At 37.6% G+C, this 18,887-nt stretch overlaps 1 protein-coding gene across 1 annotated transcript; it reads left to right on the top strand.

Moving 5' to 3' along the window:
- The first annotated feature begins 4,937 nt into the window (after positions 1–4,937).
- On the top strand, positions 4,938–18,226 carry slc20a1b (solute carrier family 20 member 1b). Its single transcript, XM_039769378.1, has 11 exons — positions 4,938–6,486; positions 9,368–10,032; positions 10,540–10,680; positions 10,781–10,866; positions 11,492–11,588; positions 12,559–12,678; positions 13,817–14,095; positions 14,448–15,015; positions 15,426–15,611; positions 17,200–17,284; positions 17,417–18,226. Exons 2-11 carry the CDS (start codon positions 9,684–9,686, stop codon positions 17,576–17,578), a joined length of 2,073 nt encoding a protein of 690 aa, XP_039625312.1. The 5' UTR covers positions 4,938–6,486; positions 9,368–9,683; the 3' UTR covers positions 17,579–18,226.
- The last annotated feature ends 661 nt before the right edge of the window (positions 18,227–18,887 follow it).

The following is an 18,887-nucleotide window of genomic DNA, read 5'->3' as shown; positions in this document are numbered from 1 at the left end:
TCTATGTCCCACTTCCATCTGGCAGAAGGTACTCTAGCATCTGAACTAGTCCTGCCAGATTCTGCAACAGCTTCTATGCCTTGGCCCACCTCAGATCTGCTCCTAGTAGCTTATTTACATAAAGTACACTTGCTACACTTGTCACTACTGTTGTTATGTATTATTATTTATTTATTGCTATCTAGCTCAAAAGAATTCCTATCCTGATTTATTTATCTATTAATAGTATAGTATAGTATAGTATATTATAGTATAGTATAGTATCAGCCTGTGGCACTTCTGAGGTGTTATGGATAGCCCAGAATGCTTTGATTGCGCCCTTCAACTCATCTGCATTGTTGGGTCTAGTGTCTCTCATCTTCCTCTTGATAGATTCTCTATGGGGTTTAGGTCAGGTAATTTTGCTAGCCAATCAAGCACAGTGATACCATGGTCATTAAACCAGGTATTGGTTGGTACAGAGGGAAGCATGAAATGCTCTAAAATTTCCTGGTAGACAGATGTGCTGACTTTGGACTTGATAAAACACAGTGGATCAACACCAGCAGATGAGACTGCTCCCCAAATCATCACTGACTATTGGAACCTCACACTGGACAAGCAACTTGGATTCTGTGCCTCTCCACTCTTCCTCCAGACTCTAGGATCTTGATTTCCAAATGAAATGCAAAATTTACTTTCAATTGAAAAGAGGACTTTGGACCACTGAGCAACAGTCCAGTCCGTTTTGCACTTATCCCAGTTAAAATGCTTCTGACGTTGTCTCTGGTTCAGGAGTGGCTTGACACAAGGAATGCGACATTTGTAGTCCATGTTCCGGATACTTTTACTTTACATTGCTTCACAATCCTCTCAAAGCTGCGGTTATCACTGTTACTTGTGCACCTTATTCTGCCACATTCTTTTGAGTAGCTTCTCTTTGGAGTTTCTTCCACTCAACTTTCCATTAATATGTTTGAATATAACACTCTGTGAACAGCCAGCTTCTTTAGCAATGACCTTTTGTGGGTTCCCCTTCTTGTGGAGGATGTCAGTGACTGTCTTCTGGACAACTGCCAAGTCCGCAGTCTTCCCCATGATTGTGTGGCCTACTGAACCAGACTGAGAAACCATTTAAAGGCTCAGGACACCTTTGCAGGTGTATGGGGTTAATTAGCTGAGTGGAGTGTGACACCATGAGTCTACAATATTGAACTTTTTCACAATATTCTAATTTTCTGAGATACTGAATTTTGGGTTTTCATTAGCTATAAGCCATAATCAGCAAAATGAAAAGAAATAAACACTTGAAATATATCACTGTGTGTAATGAATCTACATAATATATGAGTTTTTGAATTGAATTACTGAAATAAATCAACTTTTCAATGATATTCTACTTTATTGAGATGCATGTGTAGTTCTTTACTGTGTATGGATGGTATAACAATAGAGTTCTTGACTTGACTAGATAGATAGATAGATAGATAGATAGATAGATAGATAGATAGATAGATAGATAGATAGATAGATAGATAGATAGATAGATAGATCTATTTTTCCCCATCTATCTGACTGTATCTTTCCCACTTGTTTGGATGGAGCCATATAATGCATAGGCATATACAGTCACATATTTATTCACATTAAACATGAGGGGAGCATGCAAGTCTCACACAAATGGCAAGGTATTGAGCTGCTGCACAGCAACACACTACCCCTTTCATTTCTTCTTGCTTTTTCTTTACATATACAGTATGTTTGTGTTTATTGTTGACTGTTTATGAAATTTCTTAGTCCTCTCACAACATCTATCTTAATGGAAATAAACATTAAAATAAAATAACCATAGACTCACACCTAAACCCACAATCGGTGCTTACTGTGGTAAGTATTCTAGAACTGAACTGATCCTTGAAATGACATTGAATGTTGCATTTGTGTAACTTGCTACTCTTTTCAGTGACATATTTATTAGATAGTCACACTTAATGTGAGTTATGATTTTTAAGATTGCATTCCCCCTGCTTTCAACAGGTGCACATTACATTTTGTTCAGGACACATAACTTTTGAGAACAATCTATCCATATACTGAATATAAATCTTTTATTGCAAGGTTGCAGTGAGCATGACTGTATCTTGATAGCATTGAAGAAAAAACAAGAACCAACACCAAATGGGATGTCGCTCAATCTGAGCCAAATTAGAGATAATTAGTATACCATGCACTTATTTAGAATTAATCTCTGAGTTATTTTTATTTTGGTTTTACTTGTATTTGCTGCATTGAATTTCTGTATTTTGTGTTGTAATCTTTTTACTCTATTAGGTGTCTTGTCATGTTTCTTAAATGTAACTTGCCCTACATAAATAAAAACTGGTTAGTTGGTTAATTTAAAAAAAACCTGGGGAAACCATCAATAACATGAGGTGAACATGCAAACTCCAAAGAGAAGCTACTCAAGTGGGAATTAAAATCTAAAGATAATAAGCTGCTGGCAATAATCATTGTCCAATTCTGATGTCATGTTATGACACAGAAGCCGTGCCACCTGCACTTCAGAATAGGTAATCCATTTGAAGCTAAGCTTTTTTGTGCCCATCCAGTACTTGGATTGGAGACCATATAGGAAAACTTTTGGTTGCTGCTGGAAGTGGTGGTGGTGAGACTATCAGGGGCACTTACCCTGTGGTCTGTGTGTGGATCCCAATGGCCCCAATGCAGTAGCAGGGATGCTGTGCCATAAAATTGGCTTCAGATTTGACGTAACAACCTCAACGCATATTCATCAGACCACTAGGACAGCATTTTTTCACTTAAGAAACATAGCTAAAGTTAGACCTCTTATATCATTGAAAGATGCTGAGAAATTAATTCACGCTTTTGTTTTCAGTAGACTAGATTACTGTAACGCACTCCTCTCAGGACTACCCAAAAAAGACATAAATCATTTGCAACGAGTGCAGAATGCAGCTGCTAGAATCCTAACTGGGAAAAGAAAATCCGAACACATTTCTCCAGTTTTGATGTCACTACACTGGTTGCCTGTGTCATTCAGGATTGACTTTAAAATACTGCTTATGGTTTATAAAGCCTTAAATAATCTCGCTCCATCTTATATATCGGAATGCCTGACACGTTATATTCCAAATCGTAACCTTAGATCTTCAAATGAGTGTCTCCTTATAATTCCAAAAGCTAAACTTAAAAGAAGTGGTGAGGCGGCCTTCTGCTGCTATGCACCTAAAATCTGGAATAGCCTGCCGATAGGAATTCGCCAGGCAAATACAGTAGAGCAATTTAAAACACTGCTGAAAACACATTACTTTAACATGGCCTTTTTATAACTTCACTTTAACATAATCCTGATACTCTGTATGTTCAATTCTTCATAATAACTATTCATGGTGGCTCTAAAATCCGTACTGACCCCTACTCTCTCTTCTGTTTCTTTTTCCGGTTTCTTTGTGGTGGCGGCCTGCGCCACCACCACCTACTCAAAGCATCATGATGCTCCAACAATGATGGACTGAAAGCCAGAAGTCTACGTGACCATCATCATCAGGTCCTTCCATGAAAATATGATGATTTATGTTAGGTAGAATGCCCAGAGGGGACTGGGCGGTCTCTTGGTCTGGAACCCCTACAGATTTTATTTTTTCTCCAGCTTTTGGAGTTTTTTTTGTTTTTCTGTCCACACTGGCCATCGGACCTTACTCTTATTCTATGTTAATTAATGTTGACTTATGTTTATCTTTTATTGTGTCTTCTATTTCTCTATTCATTTTGTAAAGCACTTTGAGCTACATTTTTTTTGTATGAATATGTGCTATATAAATAAATGTTGATTGATTGATTGATTGAGGTCCTGACTTCAAAAAACAGCATAATGTTTCCCAGTGTCCTGGCTAAATTGTCTCCATGGCCTGGATATTCTGGCCCATTCATCATTCCATCCCTTTTTGGCTTACTATCTTTCTCACCCCTTCACCACCTAATAGTTAATGTGTGGTGAGCATACTGACACAAGAATGGCTGCCACTTCATTATCCAGTTGCATGCCAAGGGGCCTTAGCATATGCAACATAAAGGTAATGCTAGCATTTTTTTTTTTGTTTCAACAGTACTGTGTGCTCTTCTCCCCTCTTTATGTCTCATTGCAATTCATGAGTGTCCACACACTCAAATCTCTGAGGGGAACCACCTTCTGAATCATTTTATTTTTATATGTGATGTTCATAGGGTGTAAATGTATGCATAGACACCCAGGGGCCTGCAGGGGGTCTTAACCTGGACTTACCCAGATGGATTATACACATTGGTGGTTCCTGAAGATGATCCCAACTGTCTATGTAAGTGCTTTGAGTAGGTTAGAAACGTATATAAATGTAAATTATTATTATTATTGTGAATTTTATAAATATGCTCTAATTTCTGATTTTCACAAATATTTATTCTGTGCTTCTGCTGTGTAATAATTTCTAGAACTCAGGTGCAAATTAGGTTTTCACTGTTGGTGCAATGCTATAAAGTTCACCTGATGCCACACTGGATTCTCCTAGGCATGTTACCTCCTTGAAGATGGCATTAAAGGGGCTCGCCGTGGATATTAGTGGGCAAGCTCTGTAATTAACCAGTGTACTAAGCTGTAATGGATCAGCGGTGAATGGACGGTTTATTCTGTGCTAAATTCTTTATTTTTTCCTTTACTGATGTTTCACCAATATGGTCTACGCAGCAGGAGTGAAAGAAAGAAAGAAAGAAAGAAAGAAAGAAAGAAAGAAAGAAAGAAAGAAAGAAAGAAAGAGGAAACACGTGAAGGTAACACGACGCCTGAGGGGGCAAGGCTTCTTCTGCCTTACGCCCGATCCACCCTTTGTAGTCAAGGTTACGACATATTGACTGTGGTGGGAGTGGCTTGAATCATAAGCAGCGTATTCACGCAGTGTTCACGAGTTGTTTGCGTGAAGATGGGGGGGAAGAAAGGCGAAGAAAGAAATCGCGCCACATTGAGTAATAATGGAGTACCGTGGCAAGGGAAATTAAAATTGCCGAAAGGTCGTGGATAGGCTGTGTTGTTTTAATTAAACAACGCAAAGGGGGCCAATTATTTGGCTTCGTGCTTTGTTAAGCGCGCAGCCGTTTACCCGCATCCCGAGGGAACAAAAGAAAGAAAAGATCAAGTATGGGGGTGACGTTTGGCGCCTTCTAAACACCCAGACGTTTAATGTGCGCCGTAATAATAACACTTCTGTTAGGACGTTCTGCTTTATCGTTTATGTCGAGGAGCTTGTGACGAAAAAAAATGTCAGTGTCAGAAATGCAATGAAAGCTTTCAAACAACGGCCGTGTGATTCGATGAACTTCTAGAAAAGTGTAATTGTGGAGGGGCTTTGAAACCCCTAAGCTTTTACCAAAAACGTCGCAACTGGATCATTCAGTACAGTCCAACATATGGGGAATAACTCGTTTTTTGCCGTATGCGTTATGGGTGCTTGAAAACCCTCGTGATTATTTCATTGACGATTTGATGATATTCCAGCACAACATCCGCTTGTGCATTGTATACAAAACAAGGAGTTGTGGTTACTGTCCTCTAAGTTTTTAGTTGTAAACTTAAAACGTGAATGTATCCAAAATTAGAATTGCTACTTCGATTTTAAAGCAATCCAAGTGCATCTGTTTTCACTTCAGGGCAAATCGGTGAAATAATGTCTAGCTGGAGATTTTCTTCAGACGTACTTTCACTTTAAATGCTTAAAATTTTAAACGTCTCTCCGTGAAATAATTCAGCTTGAAGCAATATGTTTGTGGTGTTCTTGCCCAACGTATGGAAAAGAAAACGTGTGTGCTTTACATATAAATATTTACATATAAATATTAGCATTTAAATATTTTTTGAATTGTTTCTTATACAAACGAATTAAGTATTTAATTTTTATACAGTGTCAGGGTGTGGCAAATTGGTTTTAAATAAGTAATACTTGTTTAAATTAGGGGGGGTGTTTCTTTCGTGTGCTGTCATAATTGTGTTCGGCGGTCTTGATGGGGATGGTCTAGAATGGTATACTACGTTGCGATTGGCTGATAGGAGAAGCCCAGCCTCTGCTGAGCTCTATTAAACCGCTTTGCTGCCTGTATTGGATTAATGGAGGATTGTTAATTGGAGAAGAGGAAATTACCTTGCGTCGTGTCGCCTAGGCTAATTTGTTTAAATAAGGCGTACTTTATATTAACGGACGGCGTTTATTTTTCATTTAGTGCTTTTTTTATATATATTTATACAAATTAATTACTCGCGCAGTGCACGTTATTCATCTGATTGCATTTCTTTGCTTAACGAAGTCGCAGTTGGAGATTCACAGGAAGAGGCCTGAGAGCGCGCGCGCGCCCATCCCGCCCGGCGAACTCGGAATCCACGCGGCCGCGTGAAGACAGCGTGACCAGCGATTAGTTATCCTCTTCGGACTGGTTTTGACAGTCGGAAATTTTTCGGAGTAATTGGTGAGTTTATTTTCCTCATATATTTGAGAACCGTTTTCTGTCTAATCGCATGCGGTGACAGTGAAAGAAAGGGTGCTGTCAGTGAAGGTAGATTCTGAAGTAATACTTTGATTCTATTGTTACTTAATACAGTTGTGAATTTATAAACGCTTTTACATGTGTAAAGATGCATCTTAATTATACAATATGTAGTTACCGGTTTCCGGCACTGTGTAATAATGAACTTGACACGTGTTTCACAGTGATCCGATTTGTAATACTTGTAAGAAATTTTATGTATTTGATTAACGGAAGAAAAATTCATACCATGGGGGCGAAAAAGCTTTTTGAAAGTCGGTATACATTTTTGCTTTGTTACACATTTGTTTTATTATGGAATCGCTATTTTATGTTGTGGTGGTTGTAACGAGTATATAAAAAGTGGTGTGTCTCTTAAGGTTTTATTTTTTGCGGAGGAATCCCGTTCATGAATGGGTTAAAAGTCCTATTTTTATATACATATACACGTTTATTGATTACTGTTTAAAACGTTAACACAAACCTGTCTGTCGTAAAATGGCCTCACTTCCTGTCATGTGCACCCATTCAGATTTTCCAAGCCGGTGACACGTTTAGTATGGTATTTGCATTTATTTATGTTCATTATTCATCTGCTCCATATAGATTTTGTTGTCCATTCCGATATCCGATACATTTGCTTCACTGGGTATCTTATTGTGTCGACCGCACCCCAGCTGACAATGAGCTGTCCTTTTGAAGATAGCCACAATTAAGAAGACCGATTACGCGCCTGCTCTTGTTCGAGTAGGTACCACATAATAGCCGACCAGGACAATAGTCCGTATAATGTGAAATGTATAAAGTCAGTCGTATTGTTACTTGTAGTCTAATATAACGTTGTAGTGGATATAAATGTGATGTTCTACAGCTGCATTCTTTGCCGCATGTCCTCCGATCGCATATTGTCTAGTGTTGGGACTGAAATATAGTAATGCATACTAATAAAGAGAAACTCCGACAGAATTTTGGGGGCTTTCAGTTTGTGCGGATAGCGAAATTTTCCCAAACGGCTCTTCGATTTCTTGCGAATGTAGCTGTGAGACTGAAAAATGGAACACATGGTCAAGGGCAATTGAGGCACACTTCTTGCGCGTGCTACTGTTCATTTTTGGGAAAACAGTTTTTTGATCAACACAAATCCACCGTTTGCGTATATTCAGAATTCTTGTCTTGGGATTATTTTGCCCTTTTCGTTTTGACAGGCGCTTGATATTTTACATATTGCGGCAGACTACCTTTTGTAACTAACGTGAGGAGTGGTGTCTGAATCATGTTATCCTCGCGCACACATGTCCGTTTTCTGCCTCTATCCTCACTAGTCCAGTAAACATTCGATTGCGTTTACTTTTAATGTGGAATCGGTGAATGCGGTAAAGTAGCCCATAGGACCTAGGCCATGGGTGGTAGCCCGGGGGGGAGAGGTTCGTGGTTCCGTCAGTAGAAACTGGTCTTCAGCGCAGATCTGAAAGCTGGTTGGTTGGATTTCGTAATCGTGATTACCCAAGCTGCATCGTATTATTGGCTGCTCTAGCGCGCGGCGATTAAATAATGAATAGCTTGGTGTGAAATGTATATGTCCAGATACTGCCTTTGTCTAGTTTAAAGAGCGTAAGCACAAGAAACTGGTTCAGAATATTTTTAGGACAGTTGCTTTTGTTTCACGGAAGCTGGTCGTTTCAAAGTCCATATTTTGATCTCAAACTGGAATTCAGCTTGTTAATATTGATTAGCAAAACAAATCTTTAGATCGCGAATTTTTAAGGCGTTTTTTTCCATGTGAACTATACGTATTGTATATTCTAAAATGATTGGCGGTCGCTCTTGATCTTGGGCGCGAACGTCATCTTTCCGGAGTTAAGTATACGTTGGGGTTGAGCGGGAAGTCCGTAAGTTTGTTTTAGAATTTGAAATTTGTGAATCACGAATACACTTCCTTTCACTACAGGTTTAAAAAAGATAGAGGTAACTTTTCCAGGCCACCTACTAATAGAAGTGTTTTTTTTTTTTGTTTTGTTTTTTGTTTTTTTTTCCCCTTTTATTAACTTTCAAATTCACCTTTGCAACCAACTAAATTCAGTAAAGTAGAGCCATCAATAACTTGTTTGGCTTTTAATAGCAATATACAAGGAATGATTATTTTGTTGTGTATTGGGTTTGCAATACTTGGGTTTGACACTGCTTTGTTCCGAACATTTTTTGTAATCGCTGGACATTAAAGCAGAATGATCGAATTATACCCATTCTATTAGTTCATGATGGAACGTATTTGTTTTAATTCGGCGTATGTCGTTTCTTAAAGGGAATCTGAAGGGAAGTGAGACTAGCTAGCCTGTGTGTATGCGCTTGACAGAGTGCTACACCTAGTAGTGTGGTTGTTGTACTGTACATCTTAAGTTTGGCAATTCTGGCCTTTTGTTTAAACCATGAATCTAAATAACCCAGAGATTCAATTTATAAACAAACATGGAAAATGTGTACACTTGTACACTTAGACTGTTAATTTGCTTTAAATAACCGCCCTCTTGGTGATCAAGACTATTTCTGCAGGTAAAGTTGTTGTACCAAAAAAGCAGTCTCTTGACTATATAGGGGTCGAATGGTGGAGGGTATTTCTTAAGTTAAACAAGTAGTTTTTCTAAGTGTAGTATATGGAAGTTGTTAGTTTTTTAGTGCTTGCTAGTTGTGTTGATCGTGGTAGTTTTTTTTGTTTATGTTAAAACAGACAAATCTGTTGCATAATGTCTGAAAACCTATGGATCATTTTATATTTGACTATTTTTATTCATGAAAGCTGTTTAACTGTTTGTTTTTGTTTCTTTAGGATGAAGTACATTTCATCTCCAGTGTGTGCTGCACAATGGATATCTCCATCTGCCTAAAGCCCAAGAGCCAAACGAACATTGAAAAAACTAGTATACACAGTGGATAGCAGTGAGCCCCCTCTCCTTTCCCCCCATGTGTATTTAAATTGCCATTCAATTTTAAATACATATCTCTTTGAAAGTTTACATATTTAATTTTTTATATAGAAAACAAAATATTTATTTTGAATCCCAACTTCATACCTCATTTTTCTTTATTTTTATAGTTTATTTTTTTAAAAGCTAAATTAATAGTGATCCACTAAGATTGTGAAAATGGAAAGTACTACAGCGTTTGTCAGTGTAGTGACCAGTTCTTTTGCAGCTGTTGCTGAGGGAACCCTCTCGAGTTATCTTTGGCTGATAATTGTTGGTTTCATCATTGCTTTTGTCCTTGCTTTTTCTGTTGGGGCTAATGATGTTGCAAATTCATTTGGCACTGCGGTGGGCTCTGGAGTGGTAACTCTGCGACAGGCTTGCATTTTGGCAACAATTTTTGAAACCCTCGGCTCTGTGATGCTGGGCGCTAAAGTGAGTGAAACAATCCGGAAAGGCATTATTGACGTTACCATGTACAACGAGACTCAACACATTCTCATGGCTGGCTCTGTCAGTGCTATGTTTGGTAAGTGTGTGGTTTGTTTTTGGTTTCTCCATATTAGATAAGTTGCTTTTTAAAAAGGCTCGACTCGTGGCCTAAAGTTGTTTTCTTATAATTTGAACTGGTAACCATTTGGATGCTTCCTATTTATTCTTTGTATCTGTTTCTCTATGGCTACTCAACCTTTATCTTCTAAGCATTCTAGTATCACTTAATGTGGTTTTAAATTCTTAAAATTGCATATGCAAGTATTGTGTTGCATGGTGACAAACATTTGCATTGTAGGTGTAACGGGAAATGCTGACTTAATAGGCTATTAGTATATGAATATGAGTGGACCCTGTACTGATAAGTTACCCTGTCCACACTGGTACTCTGCCTTGCAAGTTGTACAAGTAACTTTTTCCCTTAAGGAGCTTATTTAATGAAGTGTGTGTATATGAGTATGTATGGTTACAAAGAACAAAAGCAGCAATTTGTTTTCCATGTTATAAACATAAATATTGATCTAATTCTAGTCTTTGTCTGCAGGTTCAGCAGTTTGGCAGCTTATGGCTTCTTTCTTGAAGCTTCCCATTTCTGGAACCCATTGCATTGTAGGAGCAACTATTGGTTTCTCTTTAGTGGCCAAAGGACAGCAGGGTGTGAAATGGCTAGAGCTACTTAAAATTGGTTAGTTTTAATTTCTCCTGTGATTTTTAGCATACTGATGACTGGCTGGTTTTATGGAGAATTTCATTTAATTTTATGCTTTCTTTCTACCCCGTTGTAGTTGGCTCTTGGTTCATTTCTCCACTTCTGTCTGGAATAATGTCTGCTGTCCTGTTTTTCTTTGTTCAAAGGTTTATTTTGCGTAAGGTAAGCTATTAGCCATATCAATTTTTTTCTTTATATCCGTGATAAGTCAAGTAAAATGACACCCCTTTTTTGGCTAACTAAAAAAGATTGCAATATGTAAGCTTTCAAGGCAAAGTAAAATACTGTTGACAGATTGTGGGTTAACATTGTTGCTCCAAGGTCCTAGTTTAAAATATGGAGTTTTTATTTAGGATTGCAATGCAATACCTTTAGAGAAAACTTGGATTTCTAGTATTTAAAATGGTAATCCTCAACTGCCTTTAACAGTTCATATTTTTAGATTGTTTAAATGTAGCTCTCTGGTGTTTTTTGTGTTCATTTCTTTTTTGCAATAGATGCTAGCCTTTTCTATAGAGGCTGGTGCTTTTTAATGCGTCTACGTTAATAGTAACAGTGGAATATTAGAATTTGTTGATTATCAAAACAAAAGTAGACTTTCTAAAAGCATATTTTCAGAGTTAACAATAGTTTGACCATAAATTACCTTTGTTTTAGTCTTGGCTGCACTAGGTAATGAGGATTAGCTTCTGAAATTAAAGAAGCTGCAAGTTTGTAAATTTTATAAGAATAAATGTAAACTATTTTGGGTGTTTCTTTTCTCATACATGTATTTGTTTATTCATAGGCGGATCCCATTCCCAATGGTCTTAGAGCTCTTCCTGTCTTCTATGCCTGCACTATTGGTGTGAATCTCTTTTCCATTATGTATACTGGTGCCCCATGTAAGTATGAAAATGGAGTCTTGTCCCAATATTTAAAGATCACCTTTTGTTAATGTACTTGTTAAATACTGCAGTTTTATCCCGCATGGTGGTTTTTCTTACTTGCCACCCAAAAGAGGTCTTTTTAGATATAGATAGCCAGGGGAAAAAACACCCCCAATTATTTCTGTCAGCCTCCAGGTGTCCTTGGTATGTTATCACCCCTCAAGTAGGCAGTTGGTGTCTTTTGCATTGTACCTGTTGATTAGAATGTGTGGGGTTTTCTTTTCCCTCCCCATTCTTTGGATTTGTGAAGTCTATTATATAACACAAGCATAACCAATAGTTGTGAAGCCCTTAGCCAAAAAGAAGCGTTTCTGACTTTGTGGTTAGTGTAGTTTGTATTTTTATGGGTCACTTGTACCTTTTGTTGGGTAGTTATTTTGTTACTGTTGATCACTTCCAGGCCTTTGGTAGTGGTAATTATGTAGTTTTTTTTGTGTATTCTTTTTAGACTGTTATTGCAATATGTGTTCCACAATAACTTTTAATTTTATAGTGAGGTACTTTTTTTACTTTCTCATATACCACTGTCTCTTTTTTTAGTTTGGAAAAATTTCTGTTGATGTTTAAAGGTTCTGCACTTGTGAAATCAGGTGTTTTGGTAATCTTGGGTGTGGCATTTTTAACAGTGGTGTCGTATGACAAGTGCAGATTTGATCAAATGCTGTACTAAACATGCTGTTCCAGCAACACACCAGTCTTTCTCCGGTGCTGTGGAAACTGTTTAGTGGCGTGTGTATTTTTGTTGATGATCGCAGATGCTCTTTTTCCTAGAGCTTTGCTGATGGTGTGTGGTGTTTTAAATCTTTTTTTTCAAATACCTTTAGGTTATACCAAGTTTAGTGTAGGCTGCTGTTTATTTAAATCTTTTTAGAAACTGGAGTATGTGCCTGAAAGACTTAATTATTTTTTTGTTTCTCTTCCCTAGTGTTGGGTTATGAAAAGAATCCTTTGTGGGGCATTGTGCTGATCACTGTAGCTTGTTCCTTTATTACTGGCCTTATCGTCTGGTTTATTGTCTGCCCTCGACTGAAAAGAAAAATTGACCGTGAGTATTGACTTTTTCAAACCTTGGCCTAAAAGCTGTCAAATTTGCTTTGTTGTGTGTAATTCAGTTGCAATTTTTGGATGAATTCCTTAAAAGTGAAATAGAAAATTTATTAACCCCAAATTGAAATTGCCACTTTGTGCAACCAAATTAAGTGCTCCCTTTCCTAGCTATGACCCTGAGCATTACTTAGTATTAGTATACATGTTTTTTATCTAAACATAATCCATTAGAATGCTTTGTCTACTTGATTCTGTAGTCCATAACAGGGCAGTAAACAAACTAAGTGCGTTGCAAATGGTGGTTCTTCACTGATTTTAAATGTGATAAAAGAAATAACTATTGATACTAAAATCTCCATGACATATTGCAAGATAGTTGTAGGGATTTCCCTCACCCCCCTCAGTCATAATTGTGAAGAATTATCGATATCTACTAGGTTTCTAAATACCTGATATGTAATATTCTAGGTGAAACATAATGACCTTGTCCATGACCTTCAACAGACCTTGTAAGCTTTCCAGTCAACATCCACACCCCACCGTGACAGCAGATGATTTTAAAATATTGTATGACTGTTTTATGTAGACTGGTTACCAAAATGAAACCTCCCTTTGTATTATATGAATAGCATGAGCTGTATCTCAGATTTCAGGTGGCAAATCTAACAATTTTGTAAATGGTCAGACTGTAAATAACTTAAGGTGACCGCTCCAGTGACTTTGGAGGGATGAAATTTTAGCAGTTGCACTCTTTAAATTTCACATGCATTCTGTCTGAAACTTGCTGCGAGTAGTTTTTAGACCACCAGCTGATGTTGCCTTTTAGGCCATAACACCACTTTCCTCCACTTCTTCAGATTTGTGTTCAACTTTTTCTGCTAATGCAGTCTGGTTTTAGATTTGTTTTGGAATAACTGCAACGGGCGCGGACTTTGCATAATGTATTTAGTTGAGCCTCCGAACTTCACTACTACTTTTTGTTCAATTCTAAAACCTGAAGGTTAAGTTTAGCCATGCATGTATTACAAGAAATTTGTAATACATTTGTAAAGGTTTTATGGTTTTAATTGTTAGACTTTATTAAGATAAAAATAGAAATTAAGGGGGAATTAAAAATTACTTTTGGGTGTTTGCAGGAGAAATGAAATCCAGTCCATCTGAAAGTCCTCTAATGGAGAAAAAGAATTCTATGCATTGTCCAATATTGAAAGAGAAAGTTAAGGATCCTCTTGCCAACTGTGTGTCTGCTGAAGCTAAGCTCCCAATACCAGATATTCAATGTCCTACTAATCACTCAAAACAAGCATCTGAAGAGCGCTCTGTTACTTTTAATATTGGACATCTGGATTCTGATGAGAAGGATACCAACCAGTGTATTGATGAGAAAGGTGCCAATCTTGATTCTTTGGGTAATGGTAAGTACTTCTGTAGGAGCCTATTAGAGTATTTAGCTGCTTAAGAATGGATTGTATCTTGGTTACATTGTATAGTTTTTCTGTATATACAGTAGAAGGGACTTTTGTGTCTGGCTTTCCTAGCCTTTACCAATTATTTAGCTTTATTGAAAAGTCAATTTTAAATTCCAAATTTATTTGAAACCTTTTTAAAAAGCACACTTGTAAAGCCTTATTTGTGTATATTTTGGAATTGTTCTAGGTTTAACTTTCTGACCTGCATGTTTTTTATTGTTGCTCCTCCATTTAGTTTTTGATGGTTTTTAGCCATTTTACAATTCAGTGTTTAATATCCAAAGTGTTTCCTTTTCAGGGACCATGAACAGTGGACATGTGCAATTTAGTAATGTCACCAGCCACATTCCTAGCAATGGCTACAGTCAGTATCACACAGTGCACAAGGATTCTGGCCTTTACAAAGATCTGTTACATAAACTTCACTTGGCAAAAGTCGGAGATTGTATGGGAGAGTCCGGAGATCGACCCATGAGGCGAAACAACAGCTACACTTCATACACTATGGCCATCTGTGGCATGCCTCTGGATCACTTCAAATCTAAGGAGGGTGATGGAAAGACAAGTGCTGGTGAAGAAGGAGATAAGGACAAGGCTGGGTTTCATGGTTCAGATCACAGTAAGAAGAGAGTTCGCATGGACAGTTATACCAGCTACTGCAATGCAGTTGCAGAGTCAAATATAACTCCAGAGCTCCATGAAAATGAAGTGACAGTAGAAATGGGCATGGGTGATCGGAAAAGTAGTGATGGGTCCATTGAAGATTGCTGTGAGAAGGACAAACCCGAAGTGTCGCTGCTCTTCCAGTTTCTTCAGATTCTGACAGCTTGCTTTGGATCCTTTGCGCATGGTGGCAACGATGTTAGGTATGTATCCTCTTGCAAAATTCCACATGTATTTTGGTGTGTTGTGCTGCATTTAATGAAGATGAGCTGTTTTTAGGGAAATTTTATTTCTACAATTACTGGATCTTGAATTCTGCAGTGGCACTTTAATTTTCATTGTGCCTAGTAAAACATCTGTCTTTGAACAAGTAGCAATGGCACTAAAATAGCAATTGCCATTTGAATATTTTTACTACAGCAAATAAAAGCACATTTTAAAAGTTCTAAATAGGAGTTATTTGGACATCACCAGCTGAAATGTAGTTTTTTTAAAAATGTTATGCTTTCAAATCATTATTTGACTAGATTGTATTCTGCTAGAAGTCATCCAAGATCTGAGATTATTCTGTTTTTGAGCTTTTTGGGGTTTTTTTTTGTTCATCTCTTCATAGCAATGCTATTGGCCCATTGGTTGCTTTGTGGTTGATCTATGAAACTGGAATGGTTGCTTCCAAAGCCCCTACTCCTATCTGGCTGCTACTTTATGGTGGTGTGGGTATCTGTGCTGGCCTCTGGGTTTGGGGGAGAAGAGTAATCCAAACCATGGGAAAAGACCTTACACCAATCACTCCTTCCAGGTATGAAACTTTCTGTTCCTGCACTTTTTTGTTTGTAAATTTTATGTCGATTCCCTAAATTTTCGTTGAATTAGAGCTGTACATTTGGTTTTATAGGGGAAGTGTTAGACTGCTGCAAGTTTTGATGTAATAATGGTCTTGAAGCACCTGTTTTCCCTGACAAGTTTTACAATGTTTGTGTGTGAGATGTTTAGCAAAAGTGAGCTATGTTGTGCGAGGCATTGTATTTCTTTTATAGGCTTATGAGAGATGTTCTTGGTGGTTGCATTTTGACTTGGTTTGAGTTAGGGTCTTGCTTCGTTTTATAGTTGAGGCAATGCCACAGTCTAAATCTTAATGAAAGTATTTAATAGTGGAACTTGTAGCAATTTTAGATACTGTTGAAATAAAGCTTCACTTAAGTTCAGAATACAATCATGGGGGGAAAATCTGATTAGCATTTTTCCACTACAGATTTTATGTGTGAAATATTTTCTTAATGCAATATGAAGCCCCAGAGGGGGTGCGAAAGAAACTGGCAGAGTGGCGACATACTTGAGAACATATATTTTTACTATTTTCATTCTGCATTGAAATGGAGATGTACCAAGCACCTGTCCAGGTTTTTTGAATATATCCTTTAAATGTGATGAAGTATATGCACCATTTTACAGATCCATATTTAAAAAACCAACCTAGCTGTTAAATCTAGCATACTGCAATACAGTGTGAAGAACTAAAATACAAAATGAAATTTCAAGCTTTTTAAAGAGTGAATAGAAAAATGAATGTGCTCTCTTTTTTAAGTTACACAGACATTAAACTGTTAATTGTTGCCTAGTTATGTAAAACAATTTTTATGCTCAAAAGTGTGAACTTAAGACCCAAATATACACATGCTTGTACTAATGCCTCAAATATGCTTGGAGATGGACTGCATGTGCAGAGGTGTTGTACTACTAAGCTTTCTCTCATGTTGAGGTTTCTATATCTAAAGTGTTGCATGAGTGCGACCCTGGGCAAGGTTTTAAATTAAGAACTAGGCCAGGGAACTGTTCAAGTCAAAAAGTTGGCATTTGTTTTGAATTATTGATCAATTGCATTTACTTTGAATTCAATATAGTAAAACAGGAAATTTCTTTCTTTGGATGTAATGAAGCTTTGGAGTGTACAAAACTACACCAGGCAGTACTGGGCTCTGGATGAATCTGCCAACATGCAGCAGAATTTTGAAGGGAGGTGCCTCCCCCACAGATACACCCACCTTGCATAGTCTGCATGCTGTGCACACTCTTTACTAATTGGCATGTAGTTAGCACTTAAATGAGCTGCTCCCCATTTTGCTAGAAATCGTCATTTAGTTTACTGTCTCTGGGTAGCAGCAGATGTCCTCTCTATAAAAAGTTGCATTTCCTTTTACATTAACAGATGAATACCACATTTTTAAATTGACAGATATAAAAATGAATATCGGAGATAAAGCAATTAACACTTGCCCTTGTTCTAGTGAGACTATAAATATTGGTTTGCTTTGACGGAATAATCAAATATGCAATCGGACTGTAAAGTTTATTGTAACTTTTTTTTTTTCCCCCTCTTCTTTCCCCAGTGGTTTCAGTATTGAACTGGCATCTGCTTTGACCGTAGTAATTGCATCAAACATTGGTCTTCCCATCAGCACAACTCACTGTAAGGTATGCATTAGAGTTTTGTCCTCCGGGCTGGGCCAGTGAAGTGTCTTCTGGTAGTCTGGTTTTGTACAGTGCTTGTACTATATGTTTCTATTTAAATGAGACATTCATTTATCTGTTTTTTGTTGAATTTAGGTTGGCTCTGTGGTTTCTGTTGGCTGGCTACGTTCCAGGAAAGCTGTGGATTGGCGCTTGTTTCGCAATATTTTCATGGCATGGTTTGTCACTGTACCCATTTCTGGGTTGATCAGTGCAGCAATCATGGCTCTATTTAAGTATGTTATTTTCATGACATGAATGTTGCCAAGTTGATCTCCTCTGTAAAATCTCTAGCTTTGTACTCATGGGAGTTGTAAAGTGGACAGAAGAACCAAGATGGTTATTTTGTGTCTGCTAGTATCTTTCTTGGGTTTTGCCTGTTTAGAGTCTTTGCATTGTCATCAAGGTTGTCAATGTAATTTCTGTATGAATAATGTCACTTAAACTCTGTAATTATGTAAATAGTGTGTGTGTATATGTATGTGTGTGGGTTCTCCCCATCTAAAGATTTCTTTTGTCATGCTTATGGAAGGTATGTAGTAATACCAGAGTATTGCCAGTCATCTTCATTGTAGCTAAGGGACTGGTCCAGACAGTATGCCTTAATGTGTTCATAGAAGATGGGCTGTATGGCCTCATTAGTCACAAGGTAGAGCTGTATACCTTTTCAGTTGCATTTTTACCATTCAGTTTGTAACCCTGTTTAGAAGAAAGCTTTACCTAGTCTCTCTCTGTTGGACCAATTAAAATCCCTGTATTCTCGTGAAATTTGACTGTGTTTAGATGCTGTGTAAAGTACCAAAGAACAACTGCAGTATTCTACATTGTCTTCCAAAGTATTAGGTAAATGTGTTTAAAAACAAAATAAAAAAAAAAAAAAAATTTTTTTTAAATTTTTATCTCCCATCCTTGTGTTGCATATGCATACTGTCAGTGTGTGTGGCTTATTTTATACACTGAACCAGTTAGTGGTTACTAAATTCCTGGTGACCCCTTTAAGGGCCAAGGATCTGCGCTGGTAAAATGAAGGTTGCTGGTTTAAATCTCTATCTCTGCCAAAAGAGATCCTACTCTGCTGGGCCCTTGAGCAAGGCCCTTAACCTTCAGTTGCTCCAGGGGCGATGTACAATGGCTGACCCTGCACTCTGACCCCAAGGGGTATGCAAAACAAAATTTCTAATACAAGAAATTCTATAAGGAGAAATGAAGAAAAAAAAAAAAAATCGGGCTCTTTAGTAGTGTAATTCTTACGTGTTTTAGTTTTTTTTTTTTTTTTTGTTTTAGTTTCCTGTCAGTGTGAGCAAGGTGTACTAACACACTGGCAAATGCAGCCTTTTTTATTTTTTGTCAATTTTTTGAGATCCTTCACTATTATCTGTTCTGATTAAGCGGATACACCTTCTTGAGGCATGAAGCAAGAACAGTCTCTGGACGGGACACCACTTCATCCTGATGCCCATTTACACACAGTCAGAATTACCAGTCGCACATGTGGTAAGAAAATCCACACAGACCTGGGAAGAACGTACTCAGTCCACACAGACTGCCACCATGGGTGCAATATGAA

The sequence above is a fragment of the Polypterus senegalus genome, chromosome 11 (assembly GCF_016835505.1).
Source record: "Polypterus senegalus isolate Bchr_013 chromosome 11, ASM1683550v1, whole genome shotgun sequence".
Lineage (NCBI taxonomy): Eukaryota > Metazoa > Chordata > Cladistia > Polypteriformes > Polypteridae > Polypterus > Polypterus senegalus.
The sequence above is the reverse complement of the archived record's forward strand: the minus strand, read 5'-3'. Positions and strand labels throughout refer to the sequence as shown.

Coding starts and splice junctions, on each gene's coding strand:
- slc20a1b (XM_039769378.1), top strand. CDS start 9,684: ATGGAAAGTACTACAGCGTTTGTCAGTGTAGTGACCAGTTCTTTTGCA. Junction 10,681..10,780: donor GCTAGAGCTACTTAAAATTG/GTTAGTTTTAAT, acceptor ACCCCGTTGTAG/TTGGCTCTTGGTTCATTTCT. Junction 15,612..17,199: donor ACACCAATCACTCCTTCCAG/GTATGAAACTTT, acceptor TTCTTTCCCCAG/TGGTTTCAGTATTGAACTGG.